Below are 20,565 nucleotides of genomic sequence, written 5' to 3'. Positions count from 1 at the left end.
TTCACTTACAGCAAGGATATCGAAAAGCTGTTAACGGATTTCGCTTTAAATCACAAAAATTTTACTAATTCGTCTGCATCAAAGACTGATTATTTTTTATGGTTGTGTTAACCTTAAGCGAAAACTATGTCGAATATTATCAACTCGTTTTATGTTGATATTTTGTTTGTTGGGGCACACGTGTTGGCAGACACAGACGCAGACCCCAAGCCACCCCCTTCCCCTTCCCGTTATATGCTCACAAGCTATACATTTGCCGGTCTCTCTTGTTGTTCTGTGGCTCTCATGTTGAACTCTCGCTCGTTCTCTCTTTCTGTTTCTCTCGCGTTCTCTCATTCACGTGCTCTGTACAAACTTCACACTTTGTTAGCCTTCATTCAGATTTTGCAGTTTCATTAAAGCGGCTGCAATTCGAGTTGAAAGTTAAAAACAAAATCGGTTTGACAAAGGAACAAAAATTATTTTCAACTTTTTGTGATTTGTATTTGTTAACAAGTTAATTGCAACACATGTTTCAGGTAAGTTTGAAGAACAAAATAACTGATTAACTTTTAACAGTGTGGATGAGTGTGTGTGTGTGTGCGTATGTATGTGTGTGTGTTATTGTTGTGTTGTGTTGTGTGGCGTGGCTATACGTAGAGAGAAAAACGTGTGTGTTCGTTGTGGCACGTGGTTGGTTGTTTCAACGCAATTTGCGTCTTTTCGATTTCGTCAGCAAAATTAGTTTAGCCTTTGGTTCGATTTAAATTTAGCCTAATGCAAAAACAATTTGACAAATACAAATGGCATTTCCTTTTGTTATTCTCTTGTTTTTCTTCTCATCCACTACGTTAAGCATCTTTAAGTACAGTTGTACAACAAATGCCAAACAACAACAAAGGGCACTGAAAACAGACGAGCCCCCCGCCCGGTCATGCTTAAATGGCAAGCGGAGACTGTACATACATACATGAATGATTTATTTCTTATTTCAAATAATATCTTTCAATATCTATGCAAATAAATGTGTCAATTAAATTTATTGAGATGAAGCCTTTTAATTTTAGTCATCATTATATTTTTGAATTCATTCTTCATCAGTTTTCCATGTTGTTTTACAAATATATTTTTTTAAGTTCTTGAGTTCTATAACTGAATGCAATGTGCAACCACCTGTTGTGATGAATATTTTCTGTAAACTACAAATCTTCTGATCCTTTATATTTTTAAAATTTTCTCATTTCTTAGTCTTCTTCCTTAAATTTAAATATTTTACTTTTACTACACATATAACAAATTGGAAATACATTTGAATACTCAAATTGAGTGATAGTTGTTCCAATGTGCACTCTCTCACCCCTTTTTTATGTCGATGACAAAGAGAGTACGAGAGAGAACGAGAGAGCCGTCTTGACTGCAAAACAGCTGAGCATTAGCTTATAAGTGAATTTTTTTGCGGCAATTGAAAAGCTTCGTTGAGGCAGAGGCACCTCTTCATCTGTGCGTCTGTTTCTGCTGTGCATGTGTGTGCAGCGCTGCGTATGTGTGTTATTTTTAATGCATACGCCATGTTGTCCGAGGCTTTGCTCTGGCTCCTCTCAGTTGAATTTGCTTGCTCGCTGCTGGCGCTGCCGCCGCGCTGCTTTATCTTCTCCAACTTGTCATACACACACACTAGACAAATTGCACTAACTTAACTAAATACAGAAATAAAAAACAACAGCTGAGAGATTCTGCCGGATTCCGTTTTGCGTGCCACAACAAAATCGCCTTCGCTCAGTCAGTCGTCAATTGCCGCTTACCTGACAAACCACCACCTGAGCAGAGCCAGGTTGCTGCATCTACAAAAAAAAAACCAAATTCAAGCCCACTCCAGAGATTCCCCCACTCAGTCAGGCATGCCAGATAAGAAATGCTCGGAGATCGAACAAAATGGTGCGTAATAGAACATTTTTGGAAAACAATTTTTGCACAATCCAAAAAGCAAAAAAAAAAAAGAGAAAATATAAGAATTTAGTCTGACTTTCTGTGCGTGTGTTTGTGTGTGTGTGAGTGTGCGCGTATGTTTGTGGGGTTTAGTTTTCATGGCCATTTTCGGGACACTTGACGAACAGCTGTTCGTGCTCAAAAGCTTTCATTTTCGTCATTCTGTGTTTTGGCGCGCGCCTGTTTGCATGCCAGCATATTTTTTATGTAGAGAGAGAGAGAGAGAGAAAGCACTAAATTTGGAGAGTAAGGCTTCACCATTAGAGCATACAATAAGCCCTGTGGAGTTGCCGGATGTCACTAGAAAGGATAATTCATTATGCATTAGCAAGGAAGATATTACTTTCTATTGGAAGTTTGCATTAAACATTTTACTTACATACACAAACATATACATATGTACCTATGTACATACATAAATTGCCAAAAATTGATCGAATTGTAATTGTAATCGTTGTTGAAGGGCAATAAAAAATTCGAAAACTTAAAATTTTAAAAGTTGCAAATTTACATTTAGCTGGCTTAGTATTCCATGAAAAAAGTTTAGAATATCCTTAATGAAATGTAAAGTTTTCCATTTGAAGCAAGCGATCTGGCTGCTCTATGTTGTCCTCTCTCGTTTTTGTTATCTCCTTCACTCTACATACCTCTCTTTCTCTCCTTCTCTGTTGTCGACAAGAGAGCTTTATACATATCTCTTTCAACTGACAAACGTCAAAAAGAAATCACATGGCTGGCGCTTGTGACGGTTTTGTTGTTGCTTCTGCTGTTGCGCTCGCCCTCTCCCCCCAAAACACACATAGACATATACAAATGGTCATAAACTTTCCGCTCTATCTTTCTCTCTCTCTCTCTCTATCTGTCTCTCTTGCTCTCTGCATCTGTCCACGTCTTTTACTCTGCCTTGCAATGTATGAATGAATATTTAGTTTTACAAACTCTCGCTCTCTCACTCTCTCTGTCATTCTCCTGTGTATTCGCCATGTCTTCCCACACATACACACATATGCGAACACATAGAAAATGGACAAAAGAAGAGAGAGAGAGTGAGAGTGAGAGAGAGTAAGCGAGCGTGAGAGTGAGCGTCTCAGCGACTGAGCAGCGAATTTTTTTATAATAAAAACTTGTACTCGTAGATTGTGTGATGCCAGTACGTTCTGCTAATCCGATACGCGCTAGAAGTTTGATCCGAGACAATTTGGAGAAACAGGCTGGTTGTCTAAATTTAATACACTCCAGAATGCCGAACATTAAAGTGTTTTCGGGTACCTCGCATCCGGATTTGGCGCAACGCATTGTGGATCGCCTTGGCATTGATTTGGGCAAGGTGGTTACCAAGAAATTTAGCAATTTGGAAACATGGTGAGTACCTACCACCTAAAATTACCCAAAAAAAAAATAATTACAAAAAATAAAATCATACACAATAAAGACAAAGAAACAAAACAGTGTGTAAAAAAAGTGTTGCAAGTCCAAAGAAGGTCCTCGCCAAAGACAATCAAGGATAATTCTCGCGCGTGTGTGTGAGTTTTTTTTTTAAGTGCGTCGTCCTGTGAGCGTGTGTGGAAAAGTGACTATAACAAGATTTATTTCTGCCTTCCTGCCCAAAGGTTGCATTATTCTGCTTGGTCCTTGACATTCAGTGAAGGTTGCCCTGTGGCAAGCGTTTCGTTCTCAGTGTGAAAAAGCTAATTTACCTTTAGTTGTCTTCAGTTATTTATTAAAAATGATTTTCTTGAAAATAATGTCTACTAATATATTAGTTGCCGTTTTTTTGTTGTATTTTTTTTTTTTATTGATTTAACAAGTGGACTGTACGCCGTCTTTTGCGGTGGTCGTTGTGTGTGTGTCTGTGTGTGTGTGTGTGTGAGCTGCACACACACACACACATAAACTTAAAAGAGCCCATGCCAACAAGCTTTGCCAATGTCGCGTGCAATTGAATATTTTTTTAGTCAAAGAAATCAAAATAATTTAATTTATTTAAATTTTTTGTGTTAAATGTTTATTTGTAAATTTTATTTTTATTAAACTATACATAATTAAATTAGCATATTGTGTGTGAAATGTCTAGACTGGGCGGCCTGCCATGCTCCATCCTCACCTTATGCCGTCGTCTCTCGCTCTCGTTCATTTGGCTCTCTGCCTCTCTCCTTGGGCTCCACACGTTTACACACAGACACACACACGCTCAGACAGTCAGCTGCTGCTCCAAAAACAACAACAGCATTAGGCCTTATCAAAAAAAGCAAGACAAAAAAAAAGTTTACCTAGAAACATTTTTGTTGGCATAAAATTAAACAAAACGTAAAAAAAAGAAACGCAAAATTAGCAAACAATTAAGAAAACGACAAAGCGGAATGAAGAATTTAAAGAAGCAGAGGAACGATAGATAGAAATTGAAATAGAGGTTATAATGCTCGCTAAGCTTTTATTTCTGAAATGATAGGGCATGCGTGTGTGTGTAAGCGTGTGTTGTTGTTATGCTCCAAAGGGTGATGATGGATGATGGAGACGGAGTAGGCAGGAGGGGTGGCTACGCACACAAAGGTAACCTCGCAAGAATCAGTATGAAGGAGAAAGAAAGAAAGAGGAAACAAAAAAATTGCCTACAAGCAATAACACATCACGACTCTGTCACGTTTTTCGGTATGCGAAGCAAAAGAATAAGAGATGGAGAAGAAACGGAATGAGTACGAGAGCGAGAGTGAGGAGTGAGAGAGCGTTCCACTGACAGAAGTTGACGTTTACACTAACGTCGACGCCCCCACACACATATGTTGGAGCAAGCTCCCTCACTCACTCTCTCTCTCTCTCTCTCTCTCTCTGCATTGTACTCCCTCTCTTTGTCTTAGGTATTCTTGAATATTCTTGCATTTTCCTTTACTCTCACTCTCTCGCTCTCTGTCTCTTTGTTGGTCTGTCTCTCGAGACCCCCACGTGTGTCTAGTGGCACTTGTCGGCTTTGGGTGGCTCTCTCCCTTTCTGTCTCCATGTTTTTTTTTTGTTTTTTTTGTTACTACTGTATCATCTAATATTTTATTATTGTAACGGGTCATTCTTCAAGCGTTGATTGATTTGTTGTTGTTTCTGCTGCTTTAACTAGCTGTTGCTACGTCGGGGTCGGAGATCAAGTTATAGAACAGATTAGACTTGAAGGGCGCCAAAACTTCAGATGACATCATTAAAACGTATTACGTTAACTACTCAGTTATACAGGTTGAAAGGTTATGTGAAAGGCAAAAAGTCAAAAGATTACCGTAGGCTATTAAAACAAAAACAAACTAAAACGAGGATCATATAGTCAACAAGAGGCAGAGAAAGAGTGAGAGAGAGAGAGAGAGAGCGGGAGAAAATGAAAAGTAGGTCAACTTACATACATGCAAAATATGTATAAAAGCAAATCGCGTATAACTTTTAATAATTAGTCACTTTTGAAAATATGGAATACAGGGTAACTTGTTCCTCTGCTTATGTGCATATAGTTTATCTCGCGAAACGGGAGACGCCCACGACATTTAATAATACTATATACATAATTTTTTGTCTAATCATGCCAAGACATAGATAAATAGTTTGTGTCATAAACTTAGTTAATAGACAAACCACACAATTGTACATACAATGTAAACCCACAAATGACCTTTAGCCATGGTAAAGGTAAACCAAAACTCAAGACCTTCAATCAGTCAGTCAGACAGGTTGGTAGGTAGGCAAAATGCAATTTTTCAATAACCTATAAAAGCAATTGGGTTACGACAATTTGAAGGTCTCTGGACACGCAACGCGCCCCTTCAACCCCCCAACCATCCAACCCTTTCGAAATGTCAATTACAAAGCCATTTTCATATTGAAAAGTTTGATCGATAAGAAATTTGCGTGTTTACTATAAAACCGAAAAACGAAAGAAATCAAGAACAAGAATTCGACGACAAAAAAGGTCGTTTTAAAAGAGGCCCGGACTGGTGGAGCCTCTGGCCAAAACTGATAAGATACAATGAAACTAAGCGAAAGCGATTTAGATAAGCCTTTTAAAAACTACTTTCAAAATACAGATTGACAATGAGAGAGCAGATTTTTGTTTTTCTTTATTTTACAAAACCAAAGAATAGTCTTTAATTCGTAATATGTATATCAACTTTTGCTGAATATGACTAAATGAACCTGTTGATAATGAGGCTCTTGTCTGTTTTTAAGACGCATGTGTCAGACCCTTAGATCAGAAAGCTATATAAAAATGGGTTTCTCTGCGATAAAGTGTATGGAGATGTTTTAGTTTACATTATCAAAAACACACACTTGCAAAGATTCAGATATACATACATACATATCTATAAGTTTTGTCTGCCAGAGATAAAAATATATACTCGTATATAAAACAAAAGAACTTGAGCAAATTCTACATATACATATATTAAATAGAAAAACGAAAAAAAAGGGAAAATGAAAACGCCGGCCAAACGACAACACAGACACAAAAACAGCTGGCTGACAATGCTAAAAAATTCTGGCTTAAGGCCAATTTGTTAGACCAAAAAGCCAAGCAACCGACCGAGCGACCATCCGTCCAACCCTCCTAACCATTGCGGCATTCGAACAATGTCAGAGGCAGCGGCAGCAGCAACGTTGAAAGAAGTCCTCCCAAAAATGCATCAATTTCACGCCCAACTGCATTTTTCAAACGAAAAAAGCAAAAAAAATGATGAAATTGCTTACAAATTTCCACAAAACATTTCCCAGAATGCAGGTAGAAAAGATGCGAAATGAAAAAAAAAAACAGCTGACATTCAAAATAATACCAAAAAATACAGACGCAGACCAGACCTCAGACTAAGAGGGAGGTATAGCCTGATAAGATTTTTGCCCAATGCGGTCAATAGTACGAGTATTTCTTCTGATAAGCTTAGTATTATTATTATTTTTATTATTATTATTATATGTATGTATGTATTATTTTTGTGTTTTTCTTTTTGTTTTACTACACGATTGTGGCACGCGATTGGCGATTTCATCAACTAGATATACATATATAGTATAGCATATAGTAACAATTAATAATGATTTGTTTTGTTGTTCTTTCTTGTTGGTCACAGAGGGAGAGAGAGAGAGAGAGAGAGAGATAGAGAGAAAGCACAAGAGTGGGAAGAGACCTGTCTATGTCAATCGATATTCTCACAATTTGTAATTAAATTAACCTTGAATAGCGTAAAAAAAAAAACAAAAACAATAACACAAAAACTATGACGGAAAGACAAATAGTGTGGCAGGGTTAGTTGTGATCTATTGAAACACCATTTACTATTTACCATTGGGCCACCATCATAGAGTATATATATAGTATATATATCTCGTGACCAGAGCAGAGCAAACTCAATCAACATAAAATTCATAAAGAGCCTTCGTGTCCAACGGGGAAATAAGACTTGCTTTCACTTTTTATTCAATCAGCTGTGTAAGAGGAAACTTTGTTTGACCCCACGAGGCGTATACTTAATATTGGAATAAGAACATTTGCGTACATATATTCAAAAATGCAGTAAAGAATCAATTGCGAATCTTTCAGGCAGGAGATGAGGAGATATTCTTTTCTATCAATACGAAATTGCCTTAAGACTTATTTCCTTCTCCGAATTGACTGAAGTCCTGCATTTCGCATAGGTCCAAGGTGCAATGTCAAAGGTTTAAATAGTCCCAAAGAGTCATATATCATATTAGAAAGCAGTTAGTTCGTTGTCTTTTGTGTGTGTGTTTATCTATACCCAGAAATCAAAATCAATTTGACATATTACGTATACGCACCAGTGGCCTTATGAGAGTGTAATATGTACATACATGGACACGAGACAAGGGCTCTTCTGATTGCAATGCAAGGACTCGTATTTCCTTCTATATCTTTTCTAGTCCCTCCCCTGTTTTGCCTCTTCGACCATCCCTTCATTGTGATATGTGATAGCAAAGTGTCTGTGTGGTGGTCGTCGCATAGATTTTAGACAGACGATATCAAATGTTATTTAACGAAAAATATTTATATAAACATAATTTGAGAGGTTTGGACAACGAGGCGGAGTTTCAAAGAAATGAGAGAAGAAATTCAGAGGAAACTTTCATAAGCTCTTGTTTTGTTTATTCTCAATTGCATTTTGTTTATTGTAAAATTTTCCGCTCTTCTGAAATTTCAGTGTGGAAATCGGTGAATCAGTGCGCGGTGAAGATGTTTATATTGTGCAATCCGGTTCCGGAGAGATCAACGATAATTTAATGGAACTTCTCATTATGATAAATGCATGCAAAATAGCATCAGCATCTCGTGTTACAGCTGTGATTCCTTGCTTTCCATATGCCCGCCAAGATAAAAAAGATAAGGTAGGTTTGCCTAACATACATAATAATAATAATAATAAGAATAATATTGTCCTATCCATTCCAAATTCCTCAAGCCTATACACACTCTTCCCTTCTCCCCTTCTCCCTTTCTCCAGCAACCCCTTACAAAATATCACCTTTGAATTGATCCTTTGAGATCCTGTTTCTATATATATATATACTTAAATCCTTTGTTCTTAGCACGTGCAAAGAAAAACAAAAGCAAAATAAAACTAATTAATTATATATTACTTACATATATATAAATGTGTATATATATTTTTCTTTATCCAACTTGTGTTGATAATACTTTCAATAATTATATATACATATGTGATAACTCTCTATATATCTTTCCCCTCCCCTCTCTTTATATATATATATAACTTGCCTATACATTTTTTTAAATCTCTCTTTCTAAGTGTTTATTATGCATTTTGAAACAAGTTGTTGATTTTGATTATTATTTTTGGTTTTGCAAAAGAAGCTAAGCTAATTTGAAAGAAATGTGGAAAATTTGTGAAAAATAATTTTTGTGATTAATCTTGCCAAAGAAAAAAAAACACACCGAAAAATCGAAAAGAAATTGATTGAAATTTGTTTATAAATTAATTTTTTTCTTTTTTCTTTTTTTTTTGGTTGCAACTCTCTTGTTTGCTCTTCCAATATTTTCAACCTCTCTACTATAACTTTCTCTGCTGTATTCTTTCCAAACTACCAACTACCACTACCGATTGAAACTCTTCCCGACCTACCCGACCAATCAAAAAAACCAACGATATAGTTACCAGGCAGTGAGGATAATGCTGAAGCTAAGAAGCTTGCCAAGAAAAACTACGATTGGAAATTTAGGGTATTTACTATCGACTACTTTCCTCACTCTCTCTCTCTCTATCTCTCTATTTTAGTACAACTTTTACTTTTCTCTTTGTTTAACTTCACTCACAAAACTCTTTAAGTCTCACTTCAAACTAGGGCTGCAAAAAAAACCAACAAAAACACCGCTTGTTTTCGGTTTCGAGTTGAAAATGTTGAAATTATCAAGTCCTACGAGCGCTTTAACATAAGTTTTTAAGCAGAATTTTCCAACAAGGCCAGAGATGCCTTCTTTGATCTCAGAATAGCAAAACTTATGGAGCAGCCCTCGTTAAATCAAAAGAAAAAAAATCCTAGGCCTAAATGTAAACCGAATCTTGAGGGTGACTTTTGCAGCTCTTCTTCAACTAAAAATCGGGGATAAAACTAATTCATTTTCAATAAACTCATTTTCTCCCGCCCAACAAGGAATTTCTCAATATACGTATATGTAAAAAATATTCAAACTCAGTTTTTGTTTTGGGGCTTCAATTGAAAATTTATCTGGCCAAACACATGCGAAAAATTTAAAGCTTTTTTTGTTTATTAAATATATTTTTATATTATAATATTGCATGTCCTTATACTAACTAACTATAACGAATATAAAACAAACGCAAAATCTCGTCTCTCAACAACTCAAAAAGTTTTACAAAATTTTCCACATTTTTTTTATTATTAATTTGATGTTTTGGTTTCTGTTTTATTTGTTGGCGTTGCTTCAAAAACAAAAATTATTAACAATATTTATTTTTCAAATGTTTTTTTTCTATTTAATTTATTTTTTTTTTTTTTGCTTTATGTTTTTGTGTCTGTCAAAATGTTGTTTGATCGTGATCACGATGATAATGATGTTGTTTTTTTTGCACTTTTCTTCTATAATATATAGTCTATGTGTGTGTGTGTGTGTGTGTGTGTGTGTGTGTGTGTAACCATGTTGATAAGTCCCCATTCCTTCACCCAACTTTTGGGGTGTGTGTGTGTGTGTGTGTGTGTGTGTTGCCTTAGCAACAGGTCCGTTTCAAGGGTGAAATAATGATTTCTAATCAGATTTAAGTCATATATAGGTTTCTATATAATTACACAGATTTGTTATTATTTGTTTTCTTTATTGATAACCCATTAAAAGACGTCATATTTGACGTCAGTTGATGCTAGATGAACCCTACCTAGGGTTATATTTGTTTGTTTTCCCTCGAATCGAATCGAATGTAATCTAGAAAACGAAAAAAACACTGAGACAAGTGCAGTTGCAATGAACTTTCAATGCGTTTGTTGACTTACATTCCAGTCAAGACAAATCGTATGATTAATGCAAATATTTGTGATTACAGACTTTGGTCGATCAATATTAAGTACAATGCATCTCTGCTAGCAGTTCCCTGATCTTTTTCGCCTCCCTTTTTTCTTCGCTTTCTCTCTATCCATCTCTATCTTAGAGATCCTTATATTAAAGCCCCATAAATGTATTGACCTTATTCTATATCTCCAAAAACTCGACTCCCTATTGAAGTTTTTTTTATATTGTTTTCCTACACTGAACTTTTCAAGATGGTCACACTAATATAAAGTGTTGGTTAATGGAACTTTTTAAATGCATCTCTATACAAAAGGATATGAATCTGGAAAAATATTTCAACATGAGCTTCCGCACATACATACATACATTAATAAAAAAAAAACTTAGCCTAACTTTACACATACATATATATAAATTTCAGCACGTGTTGCTTCAATTTTCACATTTAATATTCAAGCTACATTTGTATCTGTTTCTTATGGCACTAACCAAAAAAATAAAAAAACCCTCCCCTTGTCCAGACCTAAACTTACCCTTTTTTGATCTTAAACTTTTGCTACTCTTCTATTATATTTTTTAATTGTACAAATACAAAAAAAACCCATAAAAAACATACAAAAACCTTTTATTCTGAACGTTTTCTGTTTTATCTTCTTTTTTCTTTTCTTTTTTCGATCGATCTTTCAACACAAAAATATACGAAATATACAAAATCAAAAAACCGAAACGTATACCTATCGAAATACCACCGAAATCCGTAAATAAATCAAAAAATAAAAAAAAAACAAATTAAAATGAATTAAAACGAATCTTTCCATTACCGACAAACATACATTACATATGAATATATATGTATGAATGTATTAGGAGTTTTCAGCCAAACAATATACTGTGAGTAGAGAAATCGAGTCGAGACTCTCTATATAGAAGACATAGAGATTATCGAGACTGTGTGGTCGTCGTCGTCGGATAAACGATAAACAGAATTCAAAAAAATACAATATTTTTTTTGTATATTTTCTTACGACTTTGCTTTGTTGCGTTATGTTAACGTTTTGAGTTTACTTTTCTTTGCCTTCTGCTCCACCTTCCCCTCCTCCGCTGCCTCCTGGTCTACCTGATCCTCCTGCTCCTTCACCACCTTCGCTTGAGAATTATCTTGACCAAACAATAAAAAGTTGCCTTTTCCATACACACACACACACATACACACTCACACATACACACACACTGCCTCTCACCCACTCACTCACTGACTCTCAGACATTTTACATATGCTATGATACCCTTGCTCTGTGAGAGGGTATATTGAGTTCTTTACCAAGTTATTTGCATGTCTCGTTGTGTTGTCGTTTGATCAAATTTGTTGTTGTTCAATTCAATTCGAAATCTAATGCAAAATCGGTGAAAAATCTTTACTTTTCTTTGCACTTCTTTCTGAACTCAAAAAAATAAATATATATGAAAAAATCAAAGCCCCGAATCCATTTCCTTCCATGATTTCCACCACTTCCACACCTGATGGCACTCACATAAGCTCACTCTCTCTATCTCTCTCTCTCTGTCTCGCTCTACTGTCTCTTTTTCCTTCTTATATATTTTTTTGTCTGTCTCACTTATTTTTTGGGTGTCTTGATCACATTATTATTCGGAACTGTGTTTATATGTGTGTATACCTTGTGTGTGTCTCTCTGTCCATGTTCTTTATGATTTCCATTGGTGTGTTCTTTATTATTATTGATTTATTGTAATTCTTATTTAACTTTCATTTTATTGAGAAGGCTTAGTCCTAAGATCATCTATTTTACTAACTACGCTAATTATAAACCTTTTACCTTTCCCCCCTCAACATTCTTACCTACGCTGGCCAATGCGCAGAGTCGTGCGCCCATATCGGCGAAGTTGGTGGCCAATATGCTGTCAGTGGCCGGAGCGGATCATATTATAACCATGGATCTGCATGCCTCACAGATTCAGGTGAGTAAGAGAGACATAATAAAAGTGCTAAAAATAAGTAGTGGCAAATCTCTATCGAATCCATCGTGCAGAAAGCCCCTTTTCCGAATCAATGTGGCAACCCTAAAAGCTACAATCAGTGTGTTAAGCCCTAAGAAGGGTTGCGAGTGATCCATCGTGTGAAAAGCCTTTTTCAGTTTAGAAACACTTGTTTCAAAGACATTTACCGCACGAATCAATCAATTGAACATTTATTCAACCGAAATTCCATTAAAGATAAGATATAACACTTGCAGCGAGCGAGCATGATGAGGGCCAACGACAGATTTCGAGAGCTTTAATATTAGTCAACATTAATAGTCTGTTCGCTTAGAATTTCCGTTGAGTTGCAATAATTAAAATGTAATTAAAATTATTGATCTTGCTGCTGCTGCTGCTACAAAATACATACAAGGATAGATTATTATTGGTTATAAATAGGCACACTACTACTTGGAGACTTACCAGAAGTTGTTCCAATTGTTTCATCAAGTCGTCAATTCTCTCGTCCTTGACCTTGATAAGACTTTCCAGATATTGCGTCTTGTGTCTAATGGAATTGATGCAAGCGTCCTTCTCTCGCAACTCCTGCAATGCATCCAAATAGTCCTGGTAGGCCACAAGCTTTTCTGGCACATTGATAACCCTGCCCCTGATGAACCTTTTCACGTCCGCACACAGAACGCTGGGACTCCTCAAAACGATACGTGCCAATTGTGGTACATGTGTTAGGGAGTGCTTCTTTGTTATCCGAACGGTGGAAATGGCATATTTTTGCTTCTGGGAATGCTGATTGAAGAACTTGGCATTGGGTGGTGTCGATCGACCCATTGACATGAGATCGTAAAGCAGGGATTCAATGGCCCCCACCTGACCCTTGGCCAATTGATCCAAACCGAGTCTGTTGTGACCCAGACCCAATTTGATTAAAACTCTTTGATTGAAAGTCATCCAGTTTTGTAGTTTCATATCGGCGCCAATTCTGTGCGTATAAAAATGCATATTCACCAGCTTTATGTGGAATCTTTGAAATATTCTTGCCACTGGCACCACATCCGTTAGATCTTGTCGCATGCGTCTATCCAATTTCAAATTCTGCAGCTTCAGCCATTTGGCCAACTCTTTCCTCTCGGAGCTCTTTAATTTGCGGCAAGCGTAAGACATTTTCTTTCTACTTTTTTCTCGAAAATTTCCAAAAAAAAATAAAACAACAAAAATTTAGGTAAAAATCTGTACAAATTGAATTTTGTTTCAAAACATAATCAAATATGATTTCTTCGATTAGGGTTTCTTTGATATACCAGTTGATAATCTCTATGCCGAACCGGCGGTACTCAAATGGATAAAAGAGAACATTCCCGAATGGAAGAACTCGATTATTGTATCACCCGATGCTGGCGGTGCCAAGCGGTAGGTATTCTCCTCCATTCATCCCACCATCTGTAACCTCCATTTATCTAATTTCATATATATTTGTACGATTTTCAGTGTTACTTCTATTGCCGATCGTTTGAATGTGGAATTCGCTTTGATTCACAAAGAGCGCAAAAAGGCCAATGAGGTGGCTTCAATGGTTCTGGTTGGTGATGTCAAGGATAAAATTGCCATATTGGTCGATGATATGGCCGATACTTGTGGCACTATTGTCCATGCTGCCGATCGTCTTGTGGAGGCCGGTGCCACTAAGGTAATATATATAGATACATATGTGATTTCGATCAGAAAGTGAATTCACCAAGTTTAAGGGGTTACATCTTACAATTAGTCCCACTCAGCATGAACTTTAGAATGGTCACTAAAACCAATTGGGAATTGCAACTAAATAAAGTGCAAAAGGAGTTTACATTTTGGTGCATACCCTTAGGCGCCACTGGGAATTTCCAAGAACAAGTCACTTTTATGCTAATTCTAACATGATGTAACCCCTTGAAATCATTGTAAACCTCTTTGAAAACTTATCAAGAGCAATTTATTGATTAAGTCTCTTGAAATTTTCCAGGTCTATGCTATATTGACGCATGGCATTTTCTCGGGTCCGGCTATTTCGCGTATAAATAATGCCTGCTTTGAGGCGGTTGTTGTGACCAATACCATACCACAGGATGGACATATGCGTGATTGTCCCAAGATACAGGTTATTGTCACGTGTATATTCGATTTTCTAAGAACAGCTCAAACTTTATATCCATACTACATACATGTCTTACATCGTTATCTCCAGATTACTGTTCCCTCCCACTCTTGCTCACTACAGTAGCATTGCGCAACTGTGTCGATTTATGATTATCGTTACGCCGAGTTGCAGTAACTGATAAGCACACATAGTTGATCGGACAGTAGCATGTGCTCTTCATTCATAGACTTCACCTGCTCAATGTGCCATACATTAAGGACACGCTAATTATCCATATATCGTATCTCAATACACATCCATTTCTATTCCATACACAACACTACCACAACATCCGACACACGTCTCTCGCTTTCAACAAGCACACACCAAAAAACACATCAGACATGTGCAGCCAGCAACAAAGAGTTATGGACAAGACAATTAGACTTAAGTATGTCAATATATATCATCTCAAATATTAATTCAGAGTATCAGTTCTAATTCAATTATTATATTTTTTGACCACTGTATCATGTTTCGTATGTCACTCAGTTATATATTATTTTATGGTTACACTATTGTTAATTTAACGAACTTTTCCAAACACAATTTGTGAGTGAGAATATACAACAAGACTGCCATCTCTATTATGTAATGTTATTTATAATAGAGTCACTAAAGGTCATGACAAAAATAAATCTAAAACGTAATATTACAAACACTACGACCAAACACACATGATCATGTCAAGAAAGTCAGAAAGCAGAACAATTATTAGGACTCAATGATAAGCAAAGTAATATACCAGGAAAGGTCTCATTCTTACGAGCACATCACACATTCACAAAGTTCAATATAATGTATAGATAGTAATGATAAGACAATCTCTACTCCCGATTTCTAATTTTAGCATATACACTTATTATCTTCCCTATTATTAATCTGTTCATTATATTATTTTGTTATTATTTATTTGGTTATTTGTGTTGATCACTTATGATTTTTATATATCGGTTAATTCGCCACTTCTTTACAAGTTAAAAAAAACGATATCACACACATTTGGGACTGATCTTCTTAAATGTCAGAGAAATTAAAGTTTAGATTAATAGTAGGTTTGAATTGTTAAAGAATATAAAAATTCAATATCTATAAGAATACAGAAACTAAACACGACTACATAAGACGACGCACCACACAAAATCTAAATTACTAAATAACAAATCAGAAATAACTAATATCTTAAGTGAAGAAAATTAATCCCACACCACACACTCACACACGCACATTACAAAACATACAAATTCAAAAGATAAAATCAAAACCTCTTGTAAGTTGATTTAAATTTGTATACATCTTTAGTATGCAAATTAACCACCAAATAGACCACAAACCAATTTATCTTTTTGCATGTGATACTGCTTATTTATAGTAAGATAGTATAGATATGAACAGATTTATATAGAAAAATAAAGATATACATATTATTAACAGAAATCACATAGAGATAAAAACGTATTTTCTAAATATTAAACAATATAATTATATTGTAGAGTATATTAAGTAGATAAGAATAAATTATCAAGATTGTATGATAAAAAATATGGAAGAATAGCATCTTAATCCGAATGTCAAATGTAGAGTCGTTTAAATAAATTCACTAAAACAAGATGATCAAAACCAAAGAAAAGTAATATAATCCACGTTATAACTAACACTACATATAAATATATTAAAAAAAGAAGATTACAAAAACTGATAAACAAACAAGCTCTAGACATTGCAATGTCTTACGACGTAGTCAGCAAGATTCTCTTATAGAATTTCTTCAACCCACACAAGTCTTACCTACATAGAAGATTACTTGGTGTTTTGCTACCAGAATCTAGAACCTGTGATGAGTCAAGCTAAGTCAGATAGAGGTTCAATCTTCTCTTCAGAGGATGATTGCTAAGATGACGTTTTGCAGAGATGGTATCGTTCAAACTCATTCGTTGTGGAATTCACGCATAGTTCAGATTTCATAAATGATTTGTTTTTCTGTTTTTATTCTGTATTACACTTGCTTAAATTCTGCTTTATTTTATGATCTAGACATTATATTTGTCATGCTTGGTTGGTGGAATAGTTGTTGGGATGTTTTTTTGTTAAACTACTACAATCCACATTCGAGGAGTATACACTGCTTCAAAGTCGCATTCATCATAAAACCCACATATAAGACGTACTGCCACGCATAACTCAATTAGTTTGCCGATAGCTCAAAACTGCATTAATGGTATATCCCTGGCTTCTCTGGTGTATATTTCATATCTTGCCTCTCATTCTTCCCATGCTCTCTTACGCCAAGGCATGCAATAGACGATAGAGCAAAGCATTCTTGAACAGTGTTCATACAATGAGAGATTATTTTTGCATGTTATCAGACCTCTGCCGAAGAAGGCAACACTGATGGCTGTGGTGTTCGATAGCATTTGCTAGCGGCAGGTCTGGCTGCGATGTGGTGCAGCAGACTCTTCTGCGCCGGCCTCGGCACAAAGGCGGGTTTCTCGTTAGATTGTAGTGGCAACTCACAAGTGTAGTAGCCCGTTAGAACAACAAGTCATATTACAAGCATTGTATAGTGTGCTCTGTTTTCGATTTGAGGCATGCGCCTTAGAGTATCAACGCGGCAGCTCATCATACCACTCTAAAAGGGCTCCATACAATCATATCTCGCCTATAACAATCCCATACTTTGCCGCGGTCACAGAGAAGCGAAAAAATAATACGTGTCAGACAAGCAATCCCAACAAGCCAGTCCGCAATGGTATATCAATACAGCCACAAGGCGAGATGACGATTTCACCAATACCAACTAAGTGTTTGGCAAACCAGCGCCAGATCGACAAAGCACGGACAATTACAGAAACTAGTTAGAGCGTAACTTCATAGTGAGGGTCAGCTTCGCTCAGGTCAATATCATTTGTGCGCGCTAATAATGTCAGGTCCCAGAGATCACTGCGGACCCATGAGAAGTGCCGAGAGCCATATAAGCAACCATAGTCGCGAGTATGAAGAGTACCGGACTGAGCAGCAGAGGGAGCTGAGCTAACTTCCCAGCAGCAGCAGCAACCACAACATCTCAGTACAGGCATGTCAGAGATTACCTCAGCATTGGCTGAACGTGCATATGATGTCTGCACTAATCAGAGGCTAGTGGACGTGACGACACTAGCGCCTATTGAGCAACTGACATTTATTTGATTCTCTAAATAACGTTTAACTTGATTCGACGAAATCTGATAGATTTACGCCGAGACATTCGAGGTATCGTTCAAAATTCCATATGGAGTCTGTACTTGCATAGATCTATCATGAGAGTCCTCGTTAGCTCCACGAACAGGCAGCAACAATAACAAAACAGAACAAAACAAAAGTTGCGAGATAGCAGCGTACGCAAAATCGCTCCGAGATTTTCGAGTGTCAGGCAGTGCAAGTTGTTATTACCTCTTCTGTGGCTTACCAATCTCAACACGCCTGTGCAGCAACACCTGTGAGATGATTGTGATAAGCGCACGAGAATCTATTCGTTTAAGCATCATCATTAGACATAGTAAAGTATCAGTCTGTCTGACAGACCGTGCAGCAACCTTGGCACCGTTCATGTTGCCACGCAAGATTGCCACAAACTAGAGCAGATCGGAGACGCCACCGCGGCCAAGGCTGCTGAGCAAACACCGCAATCGAGACAATGAAGTGAATTAAGGAGATCCCATGTAGGCGCCTCATCACACAAACCTAGAGTCTCGCTCAACCGTTCACAGTGGTTCAGATTAATATGCGCGTGGATAGTACCTATATAGATCTGCGATGCGCACGGGTTACCACGCTGTTGCGCGCATCAGTTATTATTGAAACGTCCCTCTCAGATGCTCATTTAATTTGTTTGAGCGATTGTGCAGTTGCGGGCATCTTGTGCACGCGCCGCGAAATTATTATATATATGAGATATATTAGAAGAGATAACAAAGAGGTATACGTTCATGCCATGGACATACCGATGTTGTCAGATACGCTGTGCGATAACTGATGAATTTTCTCTTGACCCAGCATCAGTCATTCACTCACAAAGTTGATCGTAGATGTACTGCATGTTTGTTGCTCTATGGTTCTTCACTCATCATGTTTCGCTGATTTGAAAAAGTTCAGAGGCAGCATTGTCTATCTGGCCTGACTGGTAAGTTCAGAGCTTCATTTAGGTAGTACGACGTACTGTCGACGCACCAGCTCGAGAGCTGTAGGAGCTGCTTCTCTCGCTCTGTTGCATTCAAACATGACTATGCCAGTCGCCTAGGCCTCTAGAATGGTGAATGTCAATACATTTTCGCTCAAGGAGATTTCAGAGCACATTGCTCACAGCATGGACATTACTGAATGTTCGGAACTGTACCTGCACTGGCAGCCTGGGACAACAACATCGTCGGGTAGAGGAAGAGATAACTTATCAGTTCATCTAGAAACTGAGAACAGAAAATTTCAAGAAAGAACACAAAAAAAAAGGTCGCCATAAAGAGGCCATACGTGGCTACCCACGTATACAAACCTTTAACTATACGACTCTCTCTGCTAACGAAAGAAATTCTGAGAACACAGTACTTCTACATCACGAGATGCGGATTAGTGATCATGCGTTGTATAGATATGATTATATCGTTAGTTGTTTAAACTGTTGAACCATATTTTTTGCAGACACATAATGTTAGATAACTCTGAGTCTCATTGTTGAATTAATAGAAACTAATTGTATCAGACATATCTTAAAACTTTGTCTCTAAATGATCTGTCATAACCCTCTCTAGTTTTGTCGATCCAGATATTGGCATTGATCTTTTAGTTCTTTATAGCCGCGTACCTAGTGAGTATCACGCACGGCGTAAAGATTAGTTATCGGAAAGATTCTCCATCCAAAATGTAATAAATAGTACCAACGACTATCTCAATTAACAGGTGTATGAGATTGATTATGATAGTCAAACATTCTACATTTGGAATCATCTAAAAGTAAGAAAAATACTTTACTACATCAGAGATGCTAAATTCAAACAGCAACGGTTATATTAGAGATACAACTATTGAGCATAGACAGTTATTGCTTTATGTTCGCCTACTATGTTCGTCTCACATCTGCGGTACTCTGGGTGGAGGCGCACAGTTCTGTAATTATGTAGTATAATAAATGTCATCTAATTATTTTATTTAACCAGATTCACATGATACCTATCCTAATATCGGTAATGGATGAGATATTCTTGTAGAGATAATAATGTCATACATCATTTAACAGATTGAATCACACACAGAACCAGATAAGTCAGGGTGATTCATATAGCTTCAAGACTTAGTAGTTTAGGCCTATTAGTTATAATTCTTTTTAATACACCTAGTCTCTTATAATACCCACACTATAGATTATTAAGGTCGTATATTGTCATATATATATCCTACTACAAGTAGTTATGTCTAGTACGTGTATTTATTGGTTGAAATCACGCTAGTGATAAACAATAATACTGTCATTTGGGCAAATAACGAACTTCGTACTTAGGCTTGTACCAGATTATACGACCATCCACTTTTTACCTGAATTACAACTAGCATCTCTTTGTAAATCTAAAGAATATAATCTTTTAACTAATTAAGAACACAGAATTCAATTACATAACTATTCAAGAACAATTGTGTGAGTACCAGATGATTTCGTACGTGGAAGGCAACACTTCAAAATTAGTTTTAACTTGGGTCGCTTAAGTAATTTAGAGGTAAGTTTACAAATTATTCAATACCAGAGTATTTTTGGAGAATTGTACAATTAGAAATCTAACATAATTGATTATTATAATTAAAGATTACTGTTGATACTAAAGAAAACTGATTATGTTTATTTTGTCAGATATGATTTTTTTTATCTAATCAACCGCATAAACTATTAACA

The 20,565-nt window shown here is 36.5% G+C and overlaps 2 protein-coding genes across 3 annotated transcripts; one reads left to right on the top strand and one right to left on the bottom strand.

Annotated features, from left to right (window-relative positions):
• Window positions 1–1,772: 1,772 nt before the first annotated feature.
• On the top strand, window positions 1,773–14,761 carry LOC6639532 (ribose-phosphate pyrophosphokinase 2). The gene is made up of 9 exons (XM_047012087.1): window positions 1,773–1,914; window positions 3,102–3,327; window positions 8,145–8,328; window positions 9,113–9,181; window positions 12,362–12,460; window positions 13,764–13,888; window positions 13,967–14,165; window positions 14,478–14,625; window positions 14,700–14,761. Exons 1-9 carry the CDS (start codon window positions 1,878–1,880, stop codon window positions 14,759–14,761), a joined length of 1,149 nt encoding a protein of 382 aa, XP_046868043.1. The 5' UTR covers window positions 1,773–1,877.
• On the bottom strand, window positions 12,662–13,693 carry LOC111519774 (sperm flagellar protein 1). 2 transcript variants are annotated; one of them, XM_023181727.2, is made up of 2 exons: window positions 12,944–13,693; window positions 12,662–12,875 (listed from the first exon to the last, which is right to left on the bottom strand). In XM_023181727.2, exons 1-2 carry the CDS (start codon window positions 13,640–13,642, stop codon window positions 12,852–12,854), a joined length of 723 nt encoding a protein of 240 aa, XP_023037495.1. In that variant the 5' UTR covers window positions 13,643–13,693; the 3' UTR covers window positions 12,662–12,851. The 2 variants fall into 2 exon arrangements, with proteins under 2 accessions (XP_023037495.1, XP_023037496.1); XM_023181728.2 differs by having other exon boundaries at window positions 12,662–12,872.
• Window positions 14,762–20,565: the final 5,804 nt, after the last annotated feature.

Source organism: Drosophila willistoni (genome assembly GCF_018902025.1).
Source record: "Drosophila willistoni isolate 14030-0811.24 chromosome XR unlocalized genomic scaffold, UCI_dwil_1.1 Seg144, whole genome shotgun sequence".
Lineage (NCBI taxonomy): Eukaryota > Metazoa > Arthropoda > Insecta > Diptera > Drosophilidae > Drosophila > Drosophila willistoni.
This window is presented reverse-complemented; position numbering and strand designations above follow the sequence as displayed.